The 12,397-nt window shown below is 42.8% G+C and overlaps 1 protein-coding gene across 1 annotated transcript; it reads right to left on the reverse strand.

Annotated features, from left to right (window-relative positions):
* Window positions 1-1,439: 1,439 nt before the first annotated feature.
* Window positions 1,440-7,714, reverse strand: Gimap6 (GTPase, IMAP family member 6). Its single transcript, XM_031381841.1, has 3 exons — window positions 7,444-7,714; window positions 3,768-3,852; window positions 1,440-2,321 (listed from the first exon to the last, which is right to left on the reverse strand). Exons 1-3 carry the CDS (start codon window positions 7,633-7,635, stop codon window positions 1,681-1,683), a joined length of 918 nt encoding a protein of 305 aa, XP_031237701.1. The 5' UTR covers window positions 7,636-7,714; the 3' UTR covers window positions 1,440-1,680.
* Between the last annotated feature and the right edge of the window lie 4,683 nt (window positions 7,715-12,397).

Consider the following 12,397-nt stretch of genomic DNA (forward strand, 5'->3'; position numbering starts at 1 on the left):
GTGCAGCCATCTGGTACATGACTACTCGTGAGTTACATCATCTCTGTCTTCCTTGGCTATGCAGCTGTGCAGTTTACACAAGAGAAAGACCTAGTCCTGTTCTCAAGAAGCTTTGATTGTAGCCAAGAATAGACACAGGACATAAAAATGTGATGTCAATGGGACACCACTTATGAGGGCACTGTGCTGCTGCTAAGGTGGAGGGCCTGTGCATTCAGAAAGAAGCTATGTAGCTGGACATAGAATGTAGCTGGGACCTCTGAAACTCACCCTATCGCCACACTGGACACTCTGGCCTAAGGACTGCCAAGTTCTCTGTGGAGACAGAGGGAGCAGGCAACAGAGGCTGGACATAAGGTACAACTGCTGGTAAGGTCTCTTTGTGGTGGTTTAATTGAGAACGGCCCTTGTAGGCTCATAGATTCAAATCCCTGGTCACGAGGCACTATTTGAGAGGATTAGATGTGGCCTTGCTGGGTGAAGTGTGTCACTGTGGGAGGGTGGGAGACAATGTTGAGGTTTTGGAAAGCCCTTTCCAAGCCCAGATATATCTAGATAGCTGAACTTCAGCCACTTTTCCAGCACCATATCTACCTGCCTGCCCCACTATGCTTTCAGCCATGATGATGATGGGCTAAACCTTCGATGTTGTAAGCAAGCCCCAATTAAATGCTTTCTTTTATAAGAGCTGCCATGATCATGGTGTCTCTTCACAGCAATAGAACACTGACTGTTGCACTCACTCGGTTACCCTAGTAGGTCTACAGTATCAGGGTTAAAACCTGATCATGGACAAGAGGCATTATGACTCCAAAGGGAGTTTGTGTCCTGGCTATTTCAGTCAGTTGCTGGCATCTCCTAACTTAGACATGTTCCAGATTGATCTCTGCTAAGTCTGTGGAGAGATCTGCATGCTTTCTTTATTCAGGCATAAAGGTGCCCTAAGAAATATTTCATTATAGATAACACTGAGATTGAACATTATTTCCTGGCCTCCACAGTGTTTCAATAATCCTAATTGATTTCCTAGCTGTAGTTAGCTTGGAATCTCTACAAAGGAGCTGTCTTATCAGACAGAGTGTCTCCAAAGTTAGAGATACCAGTTAGGCACTAATTGCCAGAGCAGTCCCATAAAGTTAGAGATAGCTGTTAGGCAATAATTATCAGAGCAGTCCCACACAAGGCAGAATGGTTTTACTGCCTCAAGACAGACCCTGAGAGTTTATCTTGGGGCTGCCAGGACAACCCAGTCCAAAGAATGATACCACTGCTCCTCTGCCTTGTACCTGGCTGATTGATTGTACTGACCTTGATGTGACCATCTCCTGCCTATGTGACTTCTGTAGTTTGCCCTGTTCTCTGTATACCATATAACCCTGGTTTCTACTTTGTACAAATTACATCCAGTTACAACACTCCCTTGTGTCTGTTTCTGTCTGTCACCGCCAAAGTCCCTTGCCCACCTGGTCAAAACGCTCATCATCCCACAAAACAAGGGGTCCCCAAAGAAACCCAGTCTGTGGCAACTGACTAAGACACTCCTGCTTATGGCCAGCTTGGGCTCATATGGATGCCCTCTGCATCAGTATGTACAGGTTTTCTCAGAGGCCATCTGAATCTGGGACCGCCTTTCCAGCCATGACTCTTTAATGGTTGCCTCCTCAGAGCCTTGCTATTTGGTTAGAGTGTTTTGTTGGGAACATTTGGAAGTTCCATGGTGTAACAGTGGCCCTCATTTTCCCATAAGATCAATTCGATTTCCTCCATAAGTTTCTTCAATTGGGCCTCCTGCTCATTCCCTTGGGCCTTGTTGTTGAAGCTACAATGGCGCCTCTCACACACAACATCCAGAACATTCAGGCTGTTATTCTTGTTCTCTTGAATATATTCTTCTAATGAGCTCTCAGCCAGGTCTTCCTTCCGGGTGAACACCAGAATAGTGTAAGCCAGGATCCTGTTTCCAAAGATCTCCTGGAGGCGCCTGGCAGCCTCCTGGTCCTCTGGAGTATACCGGCCCACCTGCATCACCAGGAGCACTGCGTGGGGCCCTGGTGAGGCCAAGATGTCATGGATCTTCTTAGCTGTTGCCTCAGGCTGGTTCTGAGGTGACAAAATATCTGGAGTGTCGATCACCTCAAGTTCTTTCCCCTCAAACTCTCTGCTCCCTTTCTGGAATGCCATGGTCACTGGTCGAGCACTGATTTTGGACTCAAATACTTGCCTGCCAAGGATACTGTTTCCTGTTGCACTTTTCCCACTTCCTGTTTTCCCCACCAGAAGGAGCTGCAGTCTCTTTGGGGTGAGCTTTTTCTCCTTCAAACCTGGAAGTTTACAAAACAAAACCCCAGAGGGAAAATGAGATTAGAACCTATCCTATCCTCTCTGTCTATCAGAGGCCATGCCCCTTAGTACTTGAGAAGCAGTGTCCCAGGGTGAGGACAGCAGTGGTGACAAAGGTCAGCACCTGTCCCTGGGGTCTGCCCTGGGCTTACATTCTCAGCCTGTGTCCTGAAAGGTGGAAGTGAACGTTCTTACCAAGGGGACATCAGAGCCACCAGCTGAGAAGGAAGACTCAGATGTCAACCAGACACTGGGTAATCCAATGCCAATGTTTTTTAAAAAAAAACATCTGGGGCTGGAGGCTAGGAAAGAAATGTCCTTCTCCTAAACTTGTGAGTGCTAAGACTGAAAGCACATGAAGGGGCAAATGATAGTTTTCCAAGTGTGATTCCCATGGAAGACACTGATGCCTCTCAGATTACAGATCACCAACACTCCCAAGGGCTGCCAGGCTCTGCCTTCCACACCTTCTCAGCACCCAAGTGTTTTACTCCTGCATACATGCATGCTAGGTTGACCTGAAGTCTTCATGGTTCTCTTGAGTTTTTCCAAAGGGGAAGGAAGTGAATTTGAGTGGGTTCATGGGAGTTTCAAGTTTGGGTGTCTGTTCCCGCCTGCCGAGCCAAGGCACAGTCAGGGCCAAAAGAGAAGCTCCTATCTGAACCCTTGGAGTGGATATTTAGAAGCTAAATGCATCATGAGAAGTAGAGAAGAGATTTTTTTTTTTTTAAATAATGACTAACTTTGCTTCCTGTAAGAAGTGAAAAAGGCTTAGCCTGTGTTGGTGACTGTCCCTTGTAGTAGAATAATCAGGCTTTTTCTCCCTTGACATTCCAGACACTTCAAATGCATAAAGAAAAGAAATTATGTTGAAAAAACATGTTAAGATATAATGAATCACAATTAGTTTTTTTCTAGAAAGAAAACATGGGTAGGTATCTAGCATCCCTAAATTCTGTTTTCCTAGGTAGGTATCAATGGTGAATCTCTGCAAAGGCTGAGTCCAGACCTACCCAGTAGCCACTGAAGGCATTCTGGTTGCTTGCATGGCACTGTCAATCATTATGACACATCAGATTCAGCTAATCACCCACAAAAGGACTATTGACTTCCAGAGTTTTGAGTCAAAGCAAGTCTTGTCATGTACATGACCAGCATGCCCTTCTCAAGGAGGGGCTTAGGCATGAAGGCTGTTTTTGCCTTGGGACTGGCAATTTTTACCTCTCAGGACCATCACACCTATCCAGGTGTTCCTCCTGGTGTGAAGAAGAGACCTTTTGCTTTATTTAGACTACAGTGGGCAGATCTTTGTGATGAGGGCCTTCACCTGCCCCTCCCAGCACTCAGTGTGTGGTCCCTTGCTCATTTGCACACCAGTGTTCTCATCTGCACTTCTCCGATTCACCTCTGCTAGGAAAGTAGTATACCTTTTGTCAGTCCTTGTCCATAGTCCAGGAGCAACTGCCTTGTGGGATTCTTCTCAGGACTGTGTTCACACTCTTCTTCTTCTACCTACAGGAAAAAATGCATCTTAAAAACATGTGAATAATTTTATTTTATGTATGTTTGTGAGCACACTCATGTGCTGGGCACGTGCAGGCCGTTGTGTGCCACGGTGCACATGTAGAGGTTAGAGACAACTTTTGAGAGTCTGTTACCTCCTTCCCCAGTGGGTGCCAGAAATCAAATAAGGAACCAAATCAAATTAGGTTTTCTCTGCAAGCACTTTTATCCATTGACCTATCCCTCCAGCCTATACATTTTTACTGATTGTATTTTAAGGAGTTCTTTCCAGGGTAAAGTTATTCCACATGTTTGGGGCAGGTGCTTAATGAGAAGATTGGAAGAGGAATATGAGGCTCTCTATAGGCTTTAGGAACCATATCCCCCACCCAACTATGGTCTCCATCATGAGTGAAAGAGATTATTTGTCATAGAGAAAGGAGCCACTAAATGTGTTTAGGTAGACAGTGTCCTGATCTGTGCATTGAGGGCCTGAGGTGGGGAGTTGGGTCACTAGAAGGAGAAGGGTGAAGAAGAAAAAGAAGAAAAAAGTAAGCAATATTGTCTTGATTTTGTCTCTGCTTCTCATGATGCATGTAGCTTCTAAATATCCGCTCCAGGGGTTCAGATAGGACCTACTCTTTTGGCCCTGACTGTGCCTTGACTAGGCAGGTGGGAACAGACACTCACACTTGAAACTCCCATGAACCCACTCAAATTCACTTCTTTCCCCTTTGGAAAAGCTGAAGAGAACCATGAAGACACAGTCCTGTCTCAGACCATATAAGATCTATACGATCAGGAAGTTATGGGAAGAGGGTACAGCTTTGAGTCTCAAATCTAGAAAGAACCATTTAGGTTTTAGCACTGAGAACTGGCATGGTTGTAAGCTAGTAGATGTACTCAGCACGTGTAAGCAAGATGGCAGCCATGGGAACCTTCATAGTGCAAGGTAGAACCCTGCTGAAAACTGGGCATCTCAGTGTGCAATGGAGACATGGTCATTGGCTAGGATGCTCACACTTCCTGGGCCTCAGTGTCCATTAAGGGAAAATTTGTAGGCCTAAATCTGAAGAGACCACTCCTCTGGTGTCACAAGATATTGTTGTTATAGATTGACTTTTACTTCCCTTTACAAATTAGAGCCACAGCAGCCCTAAACTCCCAACACTGCTCTAATGAAAGAGCGATGCTTGCTTCCTGAGCTAACACTGCCCTCTGTTTCAAGAACTCACAGTGCTGTTATCAGGGTCAGGAAGAAAACTGCATGGTCCATGGCTTTCCCAGAATGACCAGCCAGATTAAACAATCCAGATGAAGGCTCTGGGGTGGGGTGCCCAAGTGCAGGAGCTCTGGTTCATCACCACAGCACTACTGGATACTTGATTCTTCCCAGCTAGCAAATTGCTCTATTGTCTCTGAATCCCAGGGAAGAGCCACTGGGAGCCCCTGAAGGGATGGCTTTCAGACATGCTTTTATGTTTCAGCAAATGTCTGGCTTGATGGGCTAATATGTGGATTCAGGTAGCTGAAGAAAGTCTGGTGGCTTCCAAAGAAGAGTGAGGAAGCAGGTTACATCAATAGCCTCACTCAGATTTGGTCAGCTGCATCCTGGCATGAGCAGTTTTCCAACTGCATTGACTTTGTGCCTCCTACATCTATGCCCTGCAGGCCTGAAAACTACAGAGCCCGCAGTCATCATCCCTGCTTCCTCTCATGCTTGTGGAAACTGAGGCAGTCCTTCTTCCCTGATCTCACCTCATTCATTCTTTGGAGAAAAGGTAGGTAGGCAGGAAACTGTTCCCAGGAGAAGCTTAAGAGAGTGCAGAGCTTAGGAACCCCCGACCCTGGGAGGACCCAGCACTGTGCCACAGAACTGTGAAAAGGAAAGAGGCCACAGAACTGTGAAAAGAAAAGAGGCTCATCCTCTGAACCTCACTGTCCCTCCTGTGAACAATGCCACACACATAGGTTACACTTTGGTTTTTATCTCTAATCTAGATGAGGCAGGCATTGTCACCCTGTTATCTTGCTCAGAAAGAAAGAGAAATTCACAAACATGCATAGGGAGTATTGGCCACTGGGAGTGGGGCATGGCTCAGAGGTAGAATGCTTTCCAGTGTGGGTTCAGCTACCCATCGCTGAGAGAAGACAGGAAACATTAAGCATAAAGGTCACCAGAGAACACAAGGCTCTCTGGGCTTCGGTGTCACAGTTTTTCCTACAACCACACACATATACATGAATGTGTATACACTATACAACTGTTTATAAATACACAAACATACTGACATACACAACATACATGGAAACACATGTGCAACACAAACAAACAGTGTGGTTCTGTGGGCTTTTTCCTCCTTATTTTTTTATTCAGAATAGTTTTTTTTTAGTACAATATATTCTGACTATGGTTTCTTCTCTCCCAACACCCTCAATCCTTCCTGACTCTACTCCCATCAGAATCCATACTCTTTCTGTCTCTCAAAAAACAAGGCCTATAAATAATGATGATGATGATGATGATGACGATATAAGAGAAGAAATAAACAAACCAGAATGGGACAAAACAGGCAAAGAGCCAACACATATAGATGCAGAGACACACATGCTCACATGCACAGGAATGCCAAAATCTTAAAACTGGAAGTCCTAAATACCCTGACAAAACATTATGAGATGAAGAACCTCCAAATAAATATGTCGTTGAGTTTGTTTTGGGTTAGCTATCTATTGCTGGTATGGGCTCGCAATTGAACAATTAGTTTTGTGGGCTTTTGTTGTTGTTGTTCTTTTGACCTTTTTTTTTTTTTTTGGTCATATTGGGTTTTTTGTTTATTTTGATTTTTCAGGTTTTTAAATTTTTATTGTATATTTTTTAAGAGAGAGAGAACATGAAACTTGGTCGGTTAGGAGGTGGGAAAAAGAATAAAACACTATCAAAATGTCTTCTATGAAATAAATTTAAATAAAAAATATAGACATGATATCTACCATAAATTCAGTACTCATACGTTTAAACACACACACACAAAAACAAATGTATACATGCAGCATACATGCCTTTATAAGCTGAAAACACATACACATATATAACACATGTGTACATGAGAACAATACACATATGTAAACTCATGTATACATCCAATATGACACATACATAAAAATACAGCATACCCCATTCAACACATGCAAGTAAACAAGAATACAAATGAACAGAAATGTACAAACAGAGCCTCTCACATATGCCTGTCAGCACAAATGCATGTGAACATCCATACAAATGAACAGAAATGCACTTACATAGCCACTTAAATGTGCCTGTCAGTACACAAACATACATACAACATATATAGATATGTAAATTATATTCACATACATAATACAAATGCTATACACAACGTAAGCATACCACAAGGCATGTAATCACATATATATACAAACATAAATATTTATAAACAGTAAATATACTCAAACACACACACACACACACACACATACATACACAACATATACACACATCTAAACACATATACCAACACAAACAGGACACACTTCACATACACATACATGTAAACAGACTCACATATTGGGACTTACCACTGGGTTGGTTGACAGGCAAGAATGTCTCTGTTCCCCGTCTTCAGTAGCATTGGGCTCGGCTGAATTTTCTGGCTTTCCTGGTGGGGTAAAAATGTAGATTCTCTGAAAGAATGAATGGAATGGCCAGGGGAAAGTTTCTATAGAACATGAGCCAATGGGCCTGAGTGCTTTTCTATAAAGCCAATCCATCTTTCAATCCATATTTTGTCAGCAAAATACGATCTGAGCTCCAGAACTGTCCTTCAAAGTAGCAGCTCACTATGCGACAAGAAACAGGAAATGAGCAGAAACACAAGCCGGTCACTTCCGCTTACAGCCTAGGAGAGTTTTAAAAAGAACATACAGTCATGATTATTTTTACCTTGATCAGGATAACAAGGCTCAGAGGCTTAGGGAGCCGTAGATCTACAGAAAGCTTATCTCCGGAACAGGAGCTGACCTCACTCCCCGGGGTGATCTTCCCCCAATCCATCTTGTAAATCTCTTTTCTTGGAACAAGGTCTAAAAATTCATTCTTTCTAAGGTTCTCCATATGTGGAGAATCATTTAAAATTACCAGGCGGGTCCCAAATTTTTGACCACCACTAAAGAAAATAAACATATCTAAATAAAACAACTTTCACTATTTTGTTGAGCCAGGGTGTCACTATGTAACACATACCAGCTTAGAACTCACAGGGAGCAGCCTGCTGGTCTCCCAAGTGCTGGGATTCACTGATTTAAAAAAAAGGTTGATTTGTATTTTTTAATAATGTGCATGTTTGTGTGTGCGTGTGCGTGTGCGTGTGTGTGTGTGTTTCATGTGAGTGCAGGTGCCTGTAGAGGCCAGAGGTGTTGGATCTTTTAGAGCTGGAGTTACAAACTGCTGTGATCAGCACAATATGGGTGTTGAGAACAGAACCTAGGTTCTTTTTTTTTGCTTTTCTTTTCTTTTTGAGACAAAGATTTTCTGTGTAGTCCTGGCTGTCCTGGAACTCATTCTAGACCAGAGAGGCCTTGAACTCAAGAGATCTACCTACCTCTGCCTCCTGACTGCTGGAATTAGAACACCCCCCAATCCCTGCCCAATGCCCAGCACAATATACACACTTAACTGCTGAGCCATCTCTCCAGTCCTTACTGAGTTTTTAGTAATGATTTTTATTATAAAAGTAAAAGAAAAGAGGGCAACATAAACTGGATGGGCTACTTGACATCGTATTTGAGGGACTGTGGCATCAATACCTGGTCCAGGGGAAGTAGCTGTGATCCTCTTGAGGTGCTCATAGGATATTCTGATTCAATTTATTCTTAGTGCACTTTATTTTGAAGACAGTTGCTCACAAATGCAGGTGCTCCCTGAAATAGGGGGATGTGAGTAAGGTGTGGTAGTGAAGTAGGAAGCCTGGTGAAGAGGCATGATTAGGTCTTTCTTTAAGCTGGGTGTAAGATTGCAGCTCTTTGCATTCCATTGAAAAATGGCAGATAACGTATTTACATTAACTTGAAAAGAGAAGTGCAAACATACCAAAATATTTCCCCCAAATCTGTTCTCAAATCTTGTATCAATTTGAAAAGCAAGACATCCTATGGTGATTTGAATAGATATGGCCCCCATAGGCTCTTGTGTTTGAATGCTTCTTGGCCCATAGGGAGTGGCACTATCAGTAGATGTGGTATTGTTGGAGTAGTTGTGGCCTATTGTTGGAGGAAGTGAGTAACTGTGGGGCAGTCTTTGAAGTCTCTTATGCTCAAGCTATACCTAGTGTGACACACAGTCTCCTTTTGCTGCTTGATGATCAAGATGTAGACCTCTCAACTTCTCCGGCACCACGTCTGCCTGGATGATGCCACTGTGAGTCAGCCCTAGTTACACCTTTTCCTTATAAGAGTTGTCTTGCTCATGTTGTTTCTTCACAGCAACAAAGCCCAAAGACAAGTCCCTTCCTGCTGTTCACAGGAGTGTGTCTGGCAAGTGTGTCAGGGCATCAGTCAGTTCCCTTAGTCTGAGCTCCCTTAGTCTAAGCTTTGCATGGTGTTAACCATCTTAATGCTATCATGCATGGAGTATCTTGATGTGCTGTGATATGCTTTATAAACATAAGTTTTTGGTGCATTTTCTATTAATTTGACAAGTCTCTATTATTTACCACCATTAGGGTATGATCAGCTACTGTACCAGATAGATTAGTGATGGATACTAATTAGTTGAGCATTTTTAAAAAATCTTCATATCAATCTCTCTCTCTCTCTCTCTCTCTCTCTCTCTCTCTCTTTCTCTCTCTCTCTCTGTGTGCGTGTGTGTGTGTGTGTGTGTGTGTGTGTGTGTGTGTGTGTGCGTGTATAGATATACAGGCACATGTGTGAGCATGGATTTGCCACAGCACCTGTGTAGAGATCAGAGGATGACTTTGCAGAGAACATATCAATTCCAGGACCTAAACTTAGAATGTCAGACTTGGTGGTAAGCACCTTGGCCTGCTGAGCCATCTCATAGGATGCAGTTCTTTGTTTTGTCTTACACATTCATTTATTTCTGCTGTGTGTGCTTGCATGAGCCATAACACAGGCATGGAGGTCAGAAGCAGCTGGATAGAATTGGTTCTCTCCTTCCACTATTTGGTTTTGGAGATCAAACTCATTTGTCAGGCTTGGCAACATGTGTGTGCAACCCACTGAGTCACCTCGTTGGCCCTCAGTTGTGTTTTAATGGCACTAAAGGAGCCATTTCTTCAGGGACATTATGCTTGCCATCCATACTGCTAATAAAAATGGCAAGGTCACTGTATCTGTAGCATCAGCTCTTTCATCCACTGAAAAAAGATTTTTAAATTTAACATACTGCCTCCACCCTCCAAAGCCTTTCTGTAGAGTGTCTAGTTTCCTCAGTTAGACTGGCTATACGTCAAACTAATTTTATAAATAAATACCGAGTAATGCATTTTCAGGGCATACTGTATCTTTCATACTCTCCACCTTGTTTACCTTGTTTAGTAAACTCAGCATGAGTAGTTTTGATTTTCTATTAAAGACGTCATCAAAAGTCAGCCTTACAGTAGATTTGAGGTTGTGACTTTTAATACAGTTCTGCTTGAGACAACACACTTGTTCTCAGTTTCATAATTTTATCAGTACAGTACAACCCCTGCTGCACATGGAATTTGGTAGCATACATTTTTGCATATGGTACACTTTCATACTGTGAAAATGTATGCATATTGCTTTTTCATACTGTGAAAAATAAGCAGGCCACTTTACCATATTCCTCAGCAAAAAAGCTGGTCATCAGCTCACTTGTCACTGAATATTCATCCTTAATCTGTAAATCGAGGGGACTAAGGAGGTTTTGTTTTCTTTTGAGATCGCCACAGATGTGATGGGGTGCCTGCATGTATGTGTGTATACCCCTGTAGTGGCTATTTATCAACTTGACTATATCTGAAATGAACTACAATCCAGAATTAGAAGGCTCACCTGGCCCTAATCTGGAGGCTGAGAGATACAAGTTTCTGACCTGAATCTTGGCATGGAGATCTTGAGGTATACTGGCTATGAATCCCAGAGGATTAAGATAGAAAGATCTATGAGTTCAAGATCATCTGGGATTAAAGGTGTAGTGGCATAGTGGCTATGAATCCTAGAAGATTAAGACTGGAAGATCTACGAGTTCAAGCAGGGTCATCTGGGGTTAAAGGTGTGGTGACACACACCTTTAACCTGGGCCACACCTTTTGCTGGAGACCTATATAAGGACATTGGAAGAAGGAAAGCTCACTCTGCTTCACCTGCTTGCCTTGTGGGACTGAGCAACTGCTGGATCTTCGGACTTCCATTCACAGCTGCTGCCAACCATTGTTGGGAGTTGATTGTTGGGAGTTGGACTACAGACTGTAAGTCATCAATAAATTCCTTTACTACATAGAGACTACCATAAGTTCTGTGACTCTAGAGAACCCTGACTAATACAACCCCCATACATACACACAGGGAAAAAAAACAAAAGTGAAAAAAGAAAAACAACACAAACCACAGAATTGCATAGGAACATCCAATGGGTAATGTAGCTGGCAGGACAATCCTAGTTGTAGTGACAATTTTGGAGTTTTGGTTTTTTTGAGAAACACAGAAATACTATAAGAATATGTTTTCATTTTAATCCCAGACGTGCGACATGGGTCTGCTTCATGTTGTCCACAGCAGCTGACTATGATTTGCCTCATGCTCTAGCAGAGGCATGATTTTGCAATTGTGTGATATTTTGAATTTGGGGGACTTTTCAGAGAATATATGTGCTATGGCTGGGGGTTGTTGGTCATAGAAACAACAAGAAGAAGAAATTAGATACTCTGATGGAGAAGATCAAACTTGCCCCAAGGATCTTAATGCCCCTAATCAGCAGGAAGTAGTCTAAAGATAAAATTGCCTCCTTTCTAACTCATGACTTTATTTAAGGTTCTCTTTCCTTTCCTCTCTATCCTTTTTTCTCTCTTGTCTAAGTGGGTTGAAAGGGCAGAAGAAAAGGGGCGGAGAAGGATGGGAGAAAGAAGAACCCACCATGTAGCAAAAAGACAGATATACCTAGTGACTGAGTTCAACATGTAATGGAATGCATGTAAAGGTGAAAAGAGAGAAATAACTCCATAAAGCCAAGCTCTGACTGCCACATGTGTGCTGTGTCACATGCATTCATATGTCCTCTACCTCAGACATAAGACAAGTGAATGCACATAGAAAGAACTTCTAAGTTGAGGATAGAGACATGCTGAGGTGAAAACACAGCAGTGAAGAGACTATGGACTTTTACCATGACAATTAATTGACAGGAAAATACAAAGCAGGATTTGGAGCCTTCTACATCTCAGCTGCATGTGTAGCATTAAGTGGACAACCAATTGTAAAGCATTGTGCATAATGCAAAAGGCAAGGCCATGGAAGTAGCTTTAAATAGGAAATAAGAACACTTACCAGCCTT

Source organism: Mastomys coucha, unplaced genomic scaffold (assembly GCF_008632895.1).
Source record: "Mastomys coucha isolate ucsf_1 unplaced genomic scaffold, UCSF_Mcou_1 pScaffold20, whole genome shotgun sequence".
Classification (NCBI taxonomy): Eukaryota; Metazoa; Chordata; class Mammalia; order Rodentia; family Muridae; genus Mastomys; species Mastomys coucha.

Excerpts from the sequence above, each read along its gene's own strand:
- Gimap6 (XM_031381841.1), bottom strand. The coding sequence starts at position 7,635 with ATGGATTGGCTTTATAGAAAAGCACTCAGGCCCATTGGCTCATGTTCT. Across the intron at positions 3,853-7,443 it reads GCCTGTCAACCAACCCAGTG|GTAGAAGAAGAAGAGTGTGA; the intron begins GTAAGTCCCAAT and ends TTTTTCCTGTAG. Across the intron at positions 2,322-3,767 it reads TGGACAAGGACTGACAAAAG|GTTTGAAGGAGAAAAAGCTC; the intron begins GTATACTACTTT and ends GTAAACTTCCAG.